We start from the raw sequence: 19,212 nt of genomic DNA, 5'->3' as shown, positions 1-19,212 counted from the left end.
TCAATCTCGCCTGAAACCTCAGATTATATTCATCACTTCTGTGTCAGTATTCGAAATGGTGTGGCTTTAGACGGTAGTAGCGAGCCCCTGAGACCATTTACTTTCGAAGAGGTTTTTAATCTCTTCGATTTTTGAAATAGCTGATATTCGAGAACGGCGTGCAGCGTTGAAAATTTGTTCTCTGCTCGGTAAAATGCTGTCGGACACGGTAAATCTTTTGTATACAGATTATAAAGAACACGCCTTAAAAAGACCTGAAGTCCACGAGTAGTATTCGGAATTCAAACGCGGCAACATGTCGATCGAAGACATTCAACGCCCGGGCCGGCCTTCCAGGTCCAGAACTGATGAAAATGTGGAGAAAAAAATCGTACCCTTGCGCACGAGGATAAGAGGCGTACTATTTACGAACTCGCTGAACAATTTGGCCTTTCTTTGAATTCATTACAGTGAATTTAAGCTGCAAATGAGACGAATCGCGGCGATATTCATCCCCCGTTTGCTGACTCCTGGTTAAAAGTGCGGCACATCTTGCTGCTTGCCAATACTTGAGTATTTGGTAAATAATTGCATGAACATGCTTTTTCACCCACTTTACACCCTAGATCTCGCATCTTGTGATTTGCCTTTGTTCTCCCGGATGAAAATGGTGATGAAAGGGAAATGTTTTCATCACATTACGGAGGTGAAAATGGAATCGAAGGCGGTCCTGCAAGACATCGGGAACAAGTACCAAAGGTTTTTCGCGCAGGGGAAAAAACGTTTTAACCAATGCATCAGAGTAAATGGAGAGTACTTCGAAGGTGACTAGCAATTGTAACACAAAAAATTAAATTTTGAATTTTTTTTTTTATTATGTCCAGTTATCTTTGGGATCCCCTCGTGTATACCACCTCTTCAGCGGCGAGAATTGCGCGTAAATGAGCACGCGGAGGAAAAATGACGCAACAAGATTATAGGGACCAGTGTAACCTTTAGTGTGTTAGTGGAGGATAATGAGAAAGACCGGCTTCTAGTGAGCGCGTGCAATGCACACTAGAACTAGTAAGACTAAAACAAGCCGACATCGGAAGTCGGGAATGGCCCTGATTGGCCCCATACATTTGAAGTTTACAAGTCATAATATTTTATCGAATTTTCACAATTATTTGATTTTTTTGTTGCATTATCATGTCTTTTGTTTGCTTTATCATTTTTCCATTTTTTTCGTGATTATTTAATTTTTTCTTTTTGCAAAAGTTTTTGCAATTTTTTTTCTTTTCATTCTAAAGTTTTTTTAATGAGTTGCTTGCTGCAAAGGCTGAGGGCCAGTGCCTGAACAAAATAGAAGTACATTGGCATAAAAAATGCAATAATAATAAATGAAAGCAAAGACATAGGTAAGAAGTCGGTATTTGCGAATTAATATTTCTTTTTTCGATGGTGTCGCGGGCTTATATACAGTCTGAGTCAGTTGAGGACGGTATTGATTGGAGGAACCAGAGTTGGATTTTTCCCGCTATTTTTACGATGGCATTCCAGGTGTTGCTGATGTTTAGCCCTTTGTGTCTTTTGAAGTTGATGTTAGCTTATCGTATTTCTATCGCTTCCTTGGTGCTTCCAACTGTGAAACTAACTATGGTTCCTTCAATCAGAACCGGCCTCAGCTGTCTCAGATTTTATATAACCCCGCGACCTGACCACCCGGCATCAACCAGCCCTGAGGACGGTGAACATGTATTTCATCGAAACGGCGTGAAGAGTTCTCGGGATATCCACTGGGTCAGGAACTGCATTACTGTTGACGTTTCGATGTCCGACTCGGCTGTGATGTAGTTCCTGACCCTGTGGCGATCTCGGGAACTCTTCACGCAGTCCATTCGCCGGGAAAGCCTCAAATCTTTTTTCATTTCATCGAAATTTCGGCAGAAATGGCGTGCCTAACCTGGAGGGAAGCCCGAAAGACATTCACGAGATCCCCTCGGTTTGGAGCTAAGCGCCACGCCCACTTGGATACCGTTCTTCTCCTAGTTGGCGATAGTTATCCAGCCGTTGTCACAGCGTGGTATTGACGGTACTTTGCTCTGACTGTGAGCATGCTTCCACTTCTTACGAGACAGGCGAGATTCCATCCTCGTCAGCGCATTCATATTTCATTCGTGCTTGGCTCGCTCCAAGGGTCCGTCCGCTCTGTTTGCCCCATATCCACGCGGCTTTTCATTTAATTCTTGCTCCAGGTGTCTCAAAAATGCTGCCCCTCGCCAGGACGTCGTTGACCCTGTTTCACGGGAAGCGGTTCACAGCGGGCCGCCGAAGTCGTCGGGATGATGGGGGCAAGTTTGACTGAGAATAGAGCTCCGGGTGTTACCTAAGACATTTTTTAAAAATAAGGATTTTGAAATGCTATTTTTTAGAAAATATTGCATGGAAATCCTATTTTTTATGCCAGCAGCCTATGAAGTACAATTAGAGGCGCTTTGTGAGTTTACGAGTAGTATCGCCATGGGCGCATTCAGGGTAAATTATTTGCATGTAACTCTTTTCCCCATAGATAAAAGAACGAAATTTGTTATGAATTCCAAGCAAATTCAATATTGTGAGCTTGAAAATTATGACCCGGCGTTATTATACGAATATGTTACTGCTGCAGTTGTGGTCATAATGAAATTAATATTTCTGCCATTTGGAGTGGAAAAGGAATGAATTGAAAATTATAGATAAATTATTTGCAACTAGAATAGACGAAATAGCTTGAGCATCAATAGGTTGGCATCATTTGGCAGAATACTTTTCCCCTCCTTGGAAGTGTTCATTCACTGACCACTGCACTCCTCTGGCACGAAGAAATCGCTGGAAATGTGCTCGCCTGTCGATCAGACGAACGGAGTGATTAAAATTGATAGAATCCACGAACGCTGAGTGGAGAGGATTTGAATATCGTTTTTCAGTCAACTTCAAGGCCATTAACTCAGGTGGAAAAATTTACGACTCAGTATTACCCGTCGTTGTCTAAAATGTGTACTAATGTCTTTTTTTAGTATTTTGCAAACAATTACATTGATACTCTTAAATTTAATTACCTACAACTGCTTTTTTAATTTGCAAAAATGCTTATTCACTATATAAGCTAAAATTTATATCAATGTCATTGTTTTATATTTCACTGGTAATTTTTTAACATTCATCCATTCAATTACTCCGAACCGCTTCTTTATTGAAAAGAATTAAATATGCAATAAAAAGGAAAAGGACTCCCATAAATAATTTGAGATGTGTGGTAATTTGTCTGCCCATTCATTATCGCTTGTGAACTAAATACATTAGGTTGCTTTTTTAGAATGAATTTTATATTTCCCAATGCATTTAATTATTTTCAAGTGCCCCGAAAATACAACACATGGACCTCTGCATTGGGCATTCCTATAACCATCAGCTGAACGATCACGACCACACATGCCCTGCAAAGATGTAACTTACTTAAAGGGAGTCGAACCCGTGACCTTTTGTCCAGCAGACTCTTACTTGTGAAGAGTTCACCTCGCCGACGGAGAGGCCAATATATAATTATCGCAACAAATAATTATGATATCAAAAACAAAAATCTTCAAATTTTTGTAGATACTAAGCATTTGTCTTTCTTAACTTCCTTACAAAGAGTCGAACCCGCGATCCTTGTTGAAGTAAACCTTTATTTTTGAGGTCTTTCCCCCGCTGAAACCGAGGGCAGTATATATTTATCGCAACGAACAATTCTGGGTGCTGAAAATACAAAAATCTTCAGCTAGATACTAAGGATTTGTCTTTCCTAACCTCCATGCAAGGAGTTGAATCGGCGACCATTAGTTTAGCAGACCGTCATTTGTAAGAAACTTACCCCACCGACACCAAGGCTAGTACATATATTACATATTGCGACATAGTACATATTTTATATTGCAGCAAAAATTATGGGAATGATAAACAAAAATCATCAACTTTTCTTAGATACTGGGCATTTTTTTCCTTAACATTCTTACAAAACTTCGAATCCGCGATCTTTGGTTTAGTGGACCTTAATTTGTGAGAACTTTCGCAACAAATCGCAACCACCGCCGACACCGAAGCCATTATATTCATCGCAACACACAATTCTGGGTATCAAAAACATAAGTCTTCAAAATTCACCAACTCTTGGTTTACTTTGTGGTATTCCATTATAAGTTTTTCCTGGATGTACACAAATACTTATGCCACTTATTTATGTGTTTATCGCAACAAAAAATTATGGGTGCTAAAAAAACAAAAATCTTCAGCTAGATACTAAGCATTTGTCTTTCTTAATTTCAATACAAGGAGTTGAACCCGCGACCTTTGGTTTAGCCGACCGTCATTTGTAAGAAATTTACTCCGCCGACACCAAGGCTAGTACATCTATTTATGTTGCAGCAAAAATTACGGGAATGAAAAATAAAATTCTTAAACTTTTCGTAGATACTGGGCATTTTTCTTCGTTAACTTTCTTACAAAACGTCGAACCCGCTATCTTTGGTTAAGTGGACCTTAATTTGTGAGAACTTTACCCAGCTGACACCGAAGCCAGTATATATTCATCGCAACAAAAATTCCGTGTATCAAAAACATAAGTCTTCAAATTTTCTTAGATACTAGGCATTTGTCGGAGGAAGAATGCTTTATAAAATTCGGCGTGCTCAGCAAAGAGCTGGTGAAATCGGCAATGGCGTGATGCGGTGACCCGAGGCAAGTCCATGGCTGAGGACAAAAGTGCACACTTCTCGTTGGGTTGGCCGCGGGAGAACTTAGCGACCGAAATATCTGACGTCCGTTGTGAGAGGCTCGGGCACTCACGGGAATCGATTGCGACGGCCGTTCGGGTTAAATTTAAATCGGGTGAAAAATTCGATGGGAGCATTTTGAATTTGGATTAGCGAGGACAAACTTCCCAGTCTATATCAGATGCTGAGGGACGAGCATTGACGTGGCATTACTAGGGCACGGTATTTTCATTTTCAATGGTAATGGCTAATGGGTCAATTTTTATTTTTTAATGATGATTTCATTTCGTTTTTAAGCTCTAAAAGTGCCCTCATTCTCAGTTTTTAAGAGCGTCAACGCATTAGAAATAACTCCAAAGCAAATCAAGAATAAATCTTAAATCTCAAGGAATATTATGCTTATAAGGAGTGATTTAGCCTTAAAAAGCTACTAATCTGTATCATACATTTAGTTGCACGTAGCAGCACATCATGCTTTTCCACGCAGAGTCACATCGATAACATTAAAACCTGAATATGATAGTTAAATCGGCCATCTAAACGTCAACAGTGGTGCAGCAATTGAAACGGCGGAAAACCTGAAGATATTTCACCGTTATGATGCACGGTTTTCGAGACGAAATGACATTGCATAATTTCACATGGAATGTCACGGTGAATAAGGTCCTTTTTCGTTTTGAGCCGGTTTTTATGCAGTAAAAGACCTTGTAAATGGTATATGGCTCAGAATAAAGTTATTGATTCGGGGGAAAGCATTGTTTTTCTGGGCTATTGAACTTTCCTCTATGTTTAGCAAAAAGGCCCATTCATTTTCATTCCATCCAGGAATGTTGTCTCTTACCCAGCAACCTTCCCTCGAATGTTTTTTCGAATATTCTTTTCCTCCCCTAAGCTTTCGCTCCATCCATACCCTCCATCTCCACATTATCTCCTCTAGAGATTTCCTCTCTTCACCAACCATGTCTAGGACTTCCTCGTTCCTTAACCTCGGTGTCCATTTCATGTTATCCTCTCTCCTCTTTACACTTAAGAATTTTCTCGTCCTCTTTTCTAAGTGTCCACGTTCCTGCTCCGTAAAGGGCTACACTCCAGACCAGACTTTACACTGTCTTCACACTCGAGACTCAACGACCCGACGCCAACTCATAAACACCTTCTTTGCTTTGAGTTCTCTTTCTAACATCCTCGCTGTTTTTTTCTTCCATGCTATCCTAAGCTGGTAGGCCTCCCTTTAAAACAGTTCCATCCGAAACCTGATACATTTTCCTCGACAATGGCAATGAATTCAAGTTTTACTGGAGGCAAGCCGTCTCACCACTCTAACCGAAGCTATGCTATCGATGGAATCAGAGGTCTCCCATGCTGTGGAAAGAAAGAGCACGTGGTTTCAAGCCATTTCAATCTTGGCCGCAGAAACCATTAATCACCCCTTCCGGTCCTTACCCTGAGGTATGTCCTATCACGAGATGCTGTCCTCATGACAGGCCCAACATTTTTGGGATAATTGCGACAATGTGGGGCGCGAAGTCCAATCTAACTGGGCAGGGGCGATGCCCCCAAACTACATGGGCTTCCATTATCTGGGATGTGTAATGACCCCACACTTGGGATATGAACTTGATACGATGACCCCGTGGACGGCACATGCGAAGGAGTTTTCCGTAAATTTTCCAGTTGCGACGCGCAAACAAAGTCCTCTGCGTCTCTGATAATCCATATAAAAATACAGTGACTGTCAACAGGCAGAATTGTTCCGACTATTTTTAAATCAACCTTGGATTTCTGGTAAACGAGAGAAATGAAATAGACGAATATGCAATGCCAAGATAATTTCCAAGAGGATATGTTGTTTTCGAGATAGTAAATGATAATAATATAAGTTGACCTGCAGTGAAATAACAGCGTATAAGCGTTTAAAATCTTTATTGCGAACAAAGGAGATAAAATTTATTATTTTCGTCACAATGAAATGTCAAAAAGAGTAATTTACCTATTTCAAAGCTGTCTTTTACTAAATTCATAAGTATCTCATCATTATTTTTAAACCCTTGATAGTGAAATTAATGAATAATAATCCCCAGAACTCTCAGAAATCACTATAAACTTCCGCAAACTTCACGGTGCAGAAACGGTCTCTGATTTAGTTACTCCGAGGATCTCCTAAAACGTGCTATTTTAATTTCAATTTATTCTTCTGTCATTGTTATTTCTCCTAGAATTCTTTATATACCGCTTATTAGTTTAATACTCGACGAAAGACGCACGAAAATTCATTTTTCTCACTTTGCGGTTTGCAGGCTGAGGGCGCTAGTGGCCTATTGGACATCCCCCAACGTCTTTGCAGGTTACCTAGGATTCTCCTCCCACGCTCTTAAAATAGTCAATTTGTGGCTAAATGGTCTCATATACGACAAGATGGACAAAATTTTTGTCCGTAAGGCCGCAACTCGGCAAAATCGATTAGCAATGCCTGTAAAATCGGGTATTTTTAGATTTTCTACCTCTCTCCCCGTAAAAGGTCATGAAGTCAACGTTTAACCTAGAGGTCTTAATTTTTTATCTCTATTTGAAGCATGCTTCACAACTCAGCTTTACTAGGCCAGGTTTCTCTGAAATAAAATCGATTTTACAGAATCCCTTCTTTGCATACATACACGCACGTAAATGATATTATGTAGCTGCCTCTTGATATTGACTTCAGCAAGGGCGCAGCTAAGAATTAAGGCTGGGGGGGAGGCTAATAGGTGCAACTAATACTTGAGGGTGTGGGGATTATTGCGTACCCGCTAGGAGAAGCGGTTGTTGGGGGGGGGCTTTCTTCAGAAAATATTTAAGAATAATGGTTCAAAATGGCGAGTTTTACGGCTTTCTGAGGGATATTTGATTAATCCTAACACTATTATGTCATTAAATACTAATAGAATTAAGTAAAAATGATTAACCTTAAATATTTCTCTGAGGTCTGGGGGGGGGGGGGGTTTATCCCCCAAAACCCCCCCTCGCTGCGCTAATGGACTTCAGTACGTCAAAACAGATAGAACACGATTAAAATAGGATTCAGTAGTAATGAGTATTTCATTTCGTACCTATTTAAGGCATTTAAAATAATTTTCGTGTGTTCCCTAGCTTCTATTCCTTCCTTCTAAATTGAGTCCTCCGTGGGTGTGCCTAACAGCTTTCAGTCGATTCAAAACATACCACGAGTATTTTTTTTCGGTTCCAGAGAGCAAGCAGCTGGTTGCTTAGAGCTCTGCCAACGGCGACGTCCGGCCCAAGGGCAGCCAAGTCGGTCAATCGCCTCGGGTCACGACATGGCCCAGCTCATGGCCTCCCTCGCGTCTTAGGTATCCCGTCTGTAATGCAATTATACGGGCAGAGGATTAGCGCCGTCTTCTGAAGTGGCCCATAATCGCCTGATGAGCGTGAAATATTTCATCTTCATGAGAGCAATACTTATATTTAGGTATGGTATGGTATTTGGAGGAGGCGACCGTCAGCTGAGGTCATTTGCGCCATGAGAGAAGGGTATGGAAGGAAGGGTGGAGAGGAACCCGGCGTCGGCATTAGCCTGCTCTTACCGATAGGCGCCAAGGGGACCACGGCTTAACGTCCCATCCGACGGACGGAGTGTTGCGATTGAAATGTCCTCCACACAACATTCAAGCAGGGATCGGGCAGTCTCCGAAAATTCTCTGCCACTGCCGGGATGTGAACCCGAGCCCGCCGGGTGGGAAGCCAACACTCTAGCCACCACACCAACCCGATCACCCACTTATATTTAGTCCTTTCTTCAGAATTGTTATGAGCGGGAGGGATTTGAGTCTAGGGTTCGAATCATCAGGATTGAAAATGGCAAAATCCAATATCAAAATTCGCTTACTCATTCCTAACTGTGTGCTATTCCATTATAGGGTTCCTTGGATAATTCACTTTTGCTGGCTTCTCACCCCTTGGGCTCGGGTTCAAATCCCGGTAGTGGCAGAGAATTTTCAGAGACTGCTTGATCCCTGCTTGAATGTTGTGTGAAGGAAATTTCAAGCGCAACACTCCGTCCGTCGGATGGGGCGTTAAGCCGTTGTCCCCTTGGCGCCTTACGTTTATAGCAGGCTAATGCCGACGCCGGCTTTCTCTCCACCCTTCCTCCTTCCATACCCTTCCATCATGCAGAAAATGACTCCAGCTGCCAGTTTCCTCCTCCAAATGCTGTGTCACGGAATTCCCACCAGATTTTATCACTTTTGCGTGTCCGCCATATTTGGAAGCAAGAGCTCAGAACACGATTTATTGCCACATGTTTTCCAGAAGCTACACTGATGATGAATGGATTTGCAAACAATAGAGAAGGCTCGAAAGAGCTGAACGGGTGAAGTATTTCAAGAGTGCCCAATGATCCAATTTAGGGAGGAATTAATAATTTACTACTGAATATCAGTTATATGAAGACCTGAAGTTACGACGTTTAAGTACCTTTTCACCAACATCACGAAAATAAATTATGCGCTTCGATAAATAAAGAGTTGCGGGTAATTTTTGTCAATGAAAGATGGCAATCGAGGCAATGAGAAAATTTGTTTGAAAGGATTCGACCTCGAAGTAGACCGTAAGTTTGAATTACAGACTTTGAATTCAAGATGGCTGTGAATATGCATTCTTTGATGCAGATTTTATTAACCTTTTACTGTCCGTACTTTCGCAAAGTTAGGGATAAAAGTTTTGTGAAGGCAGATTACTATAATCCCAACTAGAAAATGCAGTACAGCGTAAAATCTGAAATTCTTGAAGCCATTTATGTTGGCTGCTTGGTCAATGGCACAGTAAATTTTAAATTGACTCGATCGAACAAATCAATCATTACAGCATGCATGAAAATAAATGACATTTATTACGGGATTATCGTAGCTAAAGCGAAAAAAGGTTAAAAAGCTCATTGAAGATGCGAAAACTATTCTGTTATCACCCTCAACACATTCACGTAATAAAATCGCTTATTCCCAGTACTTCTTTCTTCAAAACGCAAATGAAAAAGAATTATTCTGTGTTGGTGGTTATTCCGGTTCGTATACGAACTCGTGTTATTCTTTGCGATGGAACCAGGCAAGAGTTATGCCTTGGCGTTACTGATTGTCAAGGATTTACACAGCTCAGGGATTGTTAGAAAATTGCTTATTTATTGTACTTTAAATACATAGAAGTTTCGGTTGATACGCTTCGATATGTGTGCCTGCTTGAATGCACAATGACACAAAACGCAAATGCAAAGAAATAGTTGGATGCTGGTGGATATTCCGGTTCGTAGACGAACTCGTGTTATTCTTTGCGATGGAACCAGGCAAGAGTTATGCCATGGCATTACTGATTGCCAAGGATTTACGCAGCTCAGGAATAGAAAATTGTTTATTTATTTTAATTTACAAAACAAGTAACTTGAGCTTGAGCTCGGTTGAGACGCATCGATATCTGTGTGCCTACATGAATTCACAGCGGCAACTGTATCCTTTAGATAAGCAAACGCAGGAGGAAGACTTTAAGGAAACATGAAGTCGGATTACTATTACTTGTAAGATAATTTGTGCGTGTAACATTTAATATTTCATCCACATGTAATCAAATTGATCTTTACTTTTCAACAGCTTACTAGATTCGGTGGAGGGAAGGAGGGAAAATGATGTTGGTGGTGAAGGAGCATTTTTGGAGAATGAGAAATACCATCTCGTTGCAGGTAAAGTAGGTGTTCATCATTCCACATATGCTAATTCATCTGCTACGCAGTCAAGCTTTCAAAGTGAAAAGCATTATGCTCATGGAGAGAAACTAATTTTTTTGTCCTTTCAACTTTTATTGCACTCAATATTAAACTCGGTACACTTATATTTGGTAGTTGAAACAATTATCTTTTTCCCTAATTTTTTGCTCTTAAACTACTATCTACTTCAAAACATAATTTTCAAGTAACATAATCAGAATAATTCAGTGGAAGTGGCTGGGTCATGTTTACCAGGCTACTCCCGTAGAAAGTTTGTGTAAATGAAATTTAAAATGATGTTGAAAGCAGTTACAGTACCATAAAGAGGGTAGAAAATTACCAAAGGTTTCAATTGTCATGAATAACCTCCACCAAGTGGATACACCTACACTCAACTCTGACACCTATATTATCATGTGGTGGTCATCAGTTTTGAAAGCATCATATAAATTTCGGGTAAGCCATTTGAATTAATGATCAACGGAGGAATCTACAAAATTTCATTCGTTGCAAAATTTAAACGTCCTTCATGTAGCGTGCGAAAAGCATTTCAAAAAACAATATCTCTTTCGCGAGAGCACTATGTGACGCGCCATGACGTGAGGGTAATTAATATCAAATCAATGTTATGAAAATATGATGTGCAAGCCTAAGAAGCAAATACAGAAATAAATCCTCAGCTGATGTATTCATTTGTGAATGAATAACCACGATTGAAAAATAAACAATGAAATCCCAAAATCTTGCATCGATGTTATATTTACTAACGATGATTAAAGATTGGGAAATATAAAATATATCGATTGCATGTATCAATTTTGATGGGAGGATGAAATCCCTCTCCAAACTTAGGAAATGCCATTTACATGTGCTCGATATTTTATTTACCCAATCAAAGCTAATATTTTCCCCGTTAATGATTTGATCAGATTTTAACCTTTAAAAAATAGTTTTGAATCATCTTTTAATTAGTGGTGACTGCATGGATATTGATATGATTGGTTCTGATTGTATTTCAATTGAATTTGTTAGAAATCTATAATTCTGTGTTAGTTGTAGTGACATAATTATTCGTACTTGCATATTGTGTGTTTTTGTGTGCTTATAATTTTTGGTAGACATAGTTTCTAGAACTAATGAGTAATTTTTAGGGAGACTGGGTCTAGCCAGCATGACGGTTTAATTGTGAGACAGTTTCCATTTTCCTATTCATACTCAGAGAGCTATTATGCAAGCATTACCTTCATTTGGCGCTCAGTGCCTCACTTTCGTTGGATCTCTGTGAGAAGTTGTAAAGAAAAATAGCGGAAAATTAATTATTTTCTTTCGCGAAATGTTAATTTTGATCAAAATTTGTATTCTTATGTGAGGCTCTAGTCATTTCGTGGTGATTTTAACAGTCATAATGAGTAGAGGAGTGCTAAATGTAAAAATGAATAATTAAATTGCTACTTGATTTAATGGGAGTATCCGTGAAAGCATGTTTTTGGGTACCTATTAAGTTTTTTGTTCTGTTGGCGGAAATATATCAGAAGTATCAAATTAATGCCATCATTCGGAACGCAATCGGTAAACTTAGTGTACGTACACAGCAAAATATAATGTTTTTTGGATGACCTTCGCATTCTGATGTACAATCCAACGGAGCGACAGAAAACCCTGTATCTGTATGATAATGGGGGCCATTTGGAGGAATAGCAAGAGCTACGAGTCCAATTGTCTTTGCCTCCGAGTGTGATGGCCTACCGTTTCCGCACAGGGCCTCAGCTGGATCTGGGCCGGCGGTCCTTCGCGCCGTGGCCCGGCTCGGAGCAGTGCGGCCATTTTCACGTGCACTTTGCGCGCCAGAAATCGCTGCCAATGACGGCGCTCGTGTCGTTCCCGGGCAGCGGAAACACGTGGGTGCGATACCTGCTCGAGGCCTCTTCGGGTATCTTCACGGGGAGCGTGTACACAGACCGGCAACTTATCAGCAAGGGTGAGTGCCACGGATATCCTATTCATTTCATTCATAGATATAAAACCCTAATATTGGTATACTGCAGCACTTCATTTAACCATTCTCACCTTAATGCAAGGCTGCATCATCTTGGAATGGTAATGTGGTAGTTTCTCATTCCCCTCCTCATCGCTGTACTTTGTACAAAATCAGCAAACTTCGCTCTCACCGCAAGAAGTGGCAGTTGGTGTCAAATGCGATCTTCTGGATGTTCGCTGTTAATTCCTTCCGGTGGAACTGTACCTCCCATTAGGGGAGTGGGTAGTTGAAGAAGTTGGTCGCCTCCGAAAATCCTATAAACTATTTTGAATTTCTAAATCATTGCATTGACTTTGAATGTAGTAGATGACGCAGCCAAATTCTCAAGCATATATCGCCGGTGAAGTCATCATGAACCACTTGCTCGGTGGCAAAATGTGTCGGAGATGAAAGTCTTCAATTCGTCGAACTCGATTAAGGTACACTGGATCCGTGGATATTGTTGTCCTAGCGATTCAAGTTTTGCGACGCTTTCCCAATTACACGTTGGTATTTAAACTGCCCAGTGAGTACTAGGTGACTGAGATCTTCCTCCTGGAATGATCCATTTCTCCTTCACTCTCATGGCTAAACGCTCTGTCCACTTATATTCAAGGTCTCAGGTCAATATCATGATGGTACATTCCCACCAAAACCGATGATCCTTTCCGGCACCCCGCTTGGCTTGTCTCTCCTGGTATAGTAAATTTAATAGTGTCCAAAGAGAGACCGGGATGATGGGTTGCAGAAGGTAGAGATGGGAACACTACGCCGCGTAACTAGTAACGGGTGGGATATATTGTAATGTAATTTAAGTGTTATATAATGTCATAAAGTAATACTGTAACTGACGGAAAAATAAATTCGTGTTTTTATTCAATGAAGCATACAGCTTTGGCGATGTTTAATTGAATTTCAAGGACAAATGCGATGATATCGGATAAAATGGTTGCAAATATATTGCTCGTTTTAATTTATCCCAAAACTGTTCAGCCGACTCCCCGCTCCTGACCTTTCCAATACCACACCTGTTCTGCCACCTTATATGCTCTTTATCTTTCCAATCCCCTTTGCCTTTCAACAATACTCCTGTTAAATTAAATCAAATCGTGGATAGAGTAATTAATATGTAGTAATATTGGAATAGAGGTCTGTCAAAATAGATTCAATGTAGCGGTGCAAAGTTAGCTGCATTCCAAAGTAAAAAAATAATATACTTTTAATTAAGGATTCAAGATATTCATCGAATGCTTTAGTAAATATTTCAAGTCAGCTGAAACCTATTTGCTTCTCAAAATGCGTTCCATTACATTTCTTCTCAAATTTTCCTCGAGGGCACACAGAATTCCGCCAGGCCTACGAGAGATATTAGTTTGCTGGCAAATGCCTTTATGAGGCTAGCAGCGTCGAGTTTCACTTATGTTTTCTGAAGAGACAGACTGTAAGTAAAATATCGAACTTTTTTTCCACCGTTTCGAAACTCATTCGCATTATTATTACGAACTAGAATTCAATTATGTTGAATCACCCGATGAAGAAAAAAGGACTTATTTTACTCTGGAAAAGACGTTTATTATATCATAAAACACCTGGATTAGGAATAAAACTCGCGAAATATTTTACTCGACTTATCTCCATTCTGAAATATAATCAATTCTAGTCACTTACTCCAAGACATAATTTCGATGGTACAAATTATTCCTGAAATATGAAACAATACGTCAAGTATAAGGTTTTTTGGTCATTTTAATATGAAGGAAAACTTTTGTCAGCGTATCGTACAATATTTGTTTTCTCCTGCATATCTCGCAGCATTGTAAATATGGGACGTTGCGCAATATTGCATTTACATTCAAATAACCTGAATTCTGAAGGCTATTTTATTTTTTCATAAAAGGAGGTCGAGAGGCGAGAAACTTGCACCACCACATGCTTGCATATTTATTACTCCTTTTCCTACCTGCTCAAAAGTTCGTTTGTTGTCAAGGAAAGAGGAAGGGTTGAGAATTTACAATGAGGTCATTTCATGCTTACATATCATTCGGAGTCTGATAGGATTTTCCGTTATCCTGTATTTAAATCCTTCTCTTTGTCTTCGACTTTAAATTCGTTGAAAATATTTATTGTGGCGGTAATGCGTTCAAAATAGACCGGTAAAACAGCTAATAACTTTTAAAAAATTTGTTTAAGGCATAATTGCAATAACATGTATTACATTCTCATTTTAAATGCAGTTTTAATAAAATAAATTCGATATTCTTAGCATTAATGAAAAGAGTAAAATTTGGCATTACAAACGCATTAACCAAAGAAAGCGTTATGATAGGTGAAAATTGAAAGACCAAGAGGGAAGTTCATTCTTTCGTCCGCCAAACTGTTTATGTTGTATCCCAATATCTCGAGTTCAAGTATTTTAACAACAATAAACAAGTTTCTGCATCGATCACCTTGATCATATTCTGAGTGAAATGCTTGTGGCCTTAATCATAAAATAAAATAAGGAAGCTAATTCTCATACCGTGCTGAAATTGCAAGGCCTCTAGTGATTTTATGTTGGAATTAATCCATCGATTTCCGTAAAAAAATGACGGAGAGACATGCAAATATCCCACTATACATAAATTGCATCATAATAAGTTCATTATACTATAATGTATGCTTATCCATGCATATTTTCGTGAGGTAAATAATTTCCATCCAGGGAAGAAATGTAGCCTGTAATTAGGCTAACTTCAAAATTCTTAAATTCGTAAATGAAAAAATACTCACTATCGAGAGGAAAAGCTTTTAAGTAAACATTCAAGAAACAAGTAACTATGTACGCAGTAATTCGTTCATCCTTGGTGACAATAGTCAACAGTACTCAGCGTCTATCTCATGGTTTCCGTCGCGTCAGTTGGCTTTCGTTGACAACAATTTCGGCCCCGTATGCATCTTCACGTCGAGTCGATTGTCGCTCCACTCTGGCCGATATATATGAAAGTGACATCAGACGTCACGGAAGACTGCGGTTTGAGTCTATAATTCTTTTCTCTTTCCGAGGCCCAGGGGAAAAGGGGGCCGGATCGTGGCCTCATCTAGGCCTGGTTAAATAAAGAAAAAGTCAAGTCAACCATTCGTTATGAGAAATTATTTGGGTAGAGAAAAAAATTACCTTCAATTCGTCTCTCTTTCGCCCCACTCCGAATCTCCACTTCCGCCGAAAGTGCCCAGCAATTTTTATGTCCACCACTCTTCCCCATCTCCACTGTATCTATGACCACGCCTTCAATCATCCCTCCGCACAGCTTCCCTCTTCGTCGTAGTCCACGCTTCCTCCCACGTCATCTTTTTCGACGAGACCTACAAACAGTAGCGGATACAGAAAAAAACTCAAGGGGGGCCCAAAATATATCTTGAGTTACTTTTATCGAAATAAAAAATAATCAAGTCGCAAGCAAAGTTTAAGAAGTTTTAATTTAAGTGATTATGTAAAAATACAATACAATGCCATCTTATGATATAAAAAAGTGAAAATTGTGGTTCTGCAATGTTTGGTTGTACGGGCGGCCCCACAAGTGGGGGCGCGCGCCGCCTGCGCCCCCTATCTGTATCCGCCACTGCGTACAAAGGGCCGAATATTTGCCTCCCACCCTCCCGAAACGAGCATGTCTTACGGAGTCAACCGTGCTCACTAAGGCTCACCCCCTGCCCACCATTTCTCCTCCCCTCCAACAATTTCCATCTTCTTATTTCACAGCCTCGCATTTTTTTTTCCTTTTCCTTTCTTGAGAAAGATGGGTCGCGAGCCCTTCGATAATTAGAGACAATTCCCTCGCAAGCGACTTTGTAATTTTAAGTTTTTCTGTTATTTTTTTCTGCGGTGTTACAAAGATTACTTAAATTCCTCATCTTGTCTTAGAATTACACGTGTTGCTGACTTTCGTTGACTTTCAGAATTTTTTATTAGAAGATTACTTGTAGGAACTAAATTTGTTTACAGAATTGTAGTCACCTGTAATTGTGCCAAAAAGATTCAAGAAAATTTCGATTTTAATTAATCCCTGATCAATACAAAAAATAATTAATTAAATTGAAACTCATCACCTTTTAAAAGCTCATGTCATTCATTCTATTACGGAAATGGGAGATCTCCTTTTTCAAGCTTTCAATCGAACGTCCCTCTTTTTGAACGTCGTAACTAGCAATATTCTCAGATTTTTTTATTTTTTGAGGAAAATATGCCTAAATTTTTAGCTGAAGTTACTATAAAATTGTTCAGCAACTTTTAAACATGAGAGTCGCATTCCCACGAATTTATATTTTACTTTATGTTTTCGATGAAATTTTAAGTTTGCATGAACGTCAAAGGAAGTGTTTGGGTCCTTTTATCTTGCTCTCTACATGGGAACTACAAATGCCATGGTTCGTTTTGATGGCCATTGCCTTGGGATTGATTATCTTGGCTGCAAATGAGCTGCGACATTTCTTTGTACGAAACTCGGAAAGCTGCCAAAGGTCTTGTAATTTGGAACCCGTAAGTGCAGAAGCGGAGTGACTGTTCCTGGGAAAATACTTTGATAGGCGACGCTCATCATTTTGAAAAGCACCTGCCGTTTTAGTACTGAAATGGGAGCGGATTTCTTTGTACAAGATTGCGAGTGAACTTCCCTCCCTTTGAATTTCGCAATAAGCAATATTCTCTGACTTATTTCTGCTTTTCGATAAAAAAATCTATCCCTAATTTTGTACCGAAAGATGCTCTATACATTTCAGTAAAAATAATTGAAAATTTTCAGTCCGTTTTTAACGTATATTTCAAAAGAGTGGGCGGGCAAAATGTGTATCACTAAAGTTTTTATCACAAGATTAATTGAAGGGGTCGTGTTAAAAGAGTGACATTTCCTCCTTTTGAATGCCGAAATGAGCAATACTCTTGGATATTTTTCTGTTTTTCGATAAAAAACAATCCCTAATTTTGTACCTGAATATGCTCAAAACATTTTTAACAAAATTAATGTAAAAAATCCAGTCCGTTTTAGACTTGCATATTTCACACGAGTGAGAGTGTAATATGTATCACTATTATTTTTATCAGAAGATAAAAAGGTGGGAGGTGTCGTATTAAGAGAGTGCCAACCAACATTTTTTGCCAAACTGAACTGCCCACGCTATTTTGAGGAAAAATATGAACTCCAACTTTGTATTCAATTCAACACATAAAGTTAATACTAATGTGTTGTAATGCGTTGTAAAAAATTATAAAGATTCATAAATTTAACCAAACTAAATAATGAGAGTAACTGAAAACTACTAGACATGATGGTTGGCAGTCTTTTAACCCTACCTCATCAATTAATCTCCTGATAAAAATTTCAGTGATACACATTTCAAGCCCACTCGTGCGAAATATGTAAGTTTCAAACGGACTGGATTTTTTTCCATAATTTTTGTTTAGAATGCGGAATATAAATTTGTTTACAGAGTCACCTGTAAATGTATCGAAAAAGATGTAAGAAAATTCCGCTGTTAATATATTCCAGAACAAAACAATAAATAATTAATTAAATCTGGTCGAGGCTCAACAAATTAGACCAAGGAGAGTGATAATTCTTCTCAGAGAATCCTCAGCTTGCTAAGGTATCAAGTTTTCCTCACTTCCATCCTTATTAACTGCTTTTGCAAGGGACGTTGCAGAAGTCATTGACAGTACCTCACCAAGAAAGCCAACGTGTCCACGCAAAATGCACCAAGTACTCAAAACAGGAATGAAACGAGTTCTAGGGTCAAATGCTTATTAACAGAGGCAGTGGAAAAGATTTGAGCCGCTCCAAGTGTCTCCTCTTCTGACTTGGGTACATAATTAAGTCAAGGCTGGCGTCAGGATGCTCTTCCTGCCTATTTTTTTGTCAGCGACGTTCCAAGCTAGTAAAAAAATTTATAATGAATTGACGTGATTTCAGAAATGTCCTCTCAGACGAATTAATTGCTCGCTCCAAGAGGAGGAGAAAAAAAATTAAAATATGAAGGGGGAAACTACCAGCGACCCCTATGGATAATACGTCCGCGATATAAGGAGAACATTTTTAGCGACATTTCTTTTCGCAAAATCTAGGGTAAGGGGTAAAAATTAAGGGAGAGAGATATGAATGGTATAATTTACCTTTCCACGAGTTTAAAAAACCCACTTTGAAATGGACAGTCGGGGAATGTAGTCCCCGTTTGAAGTTGCGCAATGCGACGGGATATTGTTCGCATGCGAATGTGTCAGGGCGTGAAAAATCGTGGAATGGCAGCGATTTGTGCGCGGGGCATTTGTTGTAATGAGGAATGTCGTTAAGGTGGCTCCACAGTGGTACAGAGATCGCGTCCCGTCGCAATGAATCGTCTAAGGGCGCCTGTCACTGCGACACTCCGCTCCTCAATCAATATGCCTGAATCGCAGCTTCGCCTGCGGCCTGTTTGTGGTTCCCGTGCGCGGCTAAGACCCTGGGGAGCTCATGAATGCGAGAAGCAGGCGTTTGAAGCTCGACTCTCGCGCGTGGTTAACACTCTTTGGGACAAACAATTCGTAGACTTCGCGGCGAAAATTTGGGTAGAAAAAAATTAGCTTCGATATTGCTGTCTGACCTTATCGTCACGTGTGTAGCACATTAAAAAGAGAATTTTGTCTCAATGATAATGCAATACTTCGTCGTTATTGGGCGAGATTGGGACTAGAA

At 39.7% G+C, this 19,212-nt stretch overlaps 1 protein-coding gene across 2 annotated transcripts in view; it reads left to right on the top strand.

Moving 5' to 3' along the window:
• LOC124171384 (WSCD family member AAEL009094-like) overlaps positions 1-19,212 on the top strand; it is a 53,083-nt gene that overhangs the window by 19,294 nt on the left and 14,577 nt on the right. For both annotated transcript variants that reach the window (XM_046550555.1, XM_046550554.1), the window contains exons 3-4: positions 10,382-10,470; positions 12,254-12,472. In XM_046550555.1, coding sequence (XP_046406511.1) covers positions 10,382-10,470; positions 12,254-12,472 — 308 coding nt within the window. The remainder of the gene's footprint in view (positions 1-10,381; positions 10,471-12,253; positions 12,473-19,212) is intronic.

Source organism: Ischnura elegans, chromosome X, assembly GCF_921293095.1.
Source record: "Ischnura elegans chromosome X, ioIscEleg1.1, whole genome shotgun sequence".
Lineage (NCBI taxonomy): Eukaryota > Metazoa > Arthropoda > Insecta > Odonata > Coenagrionidae > Ischnura > Ischnura elegans.
This window is presented reverse-complemented; position numbering and strand designations above follow the sequence as displayed.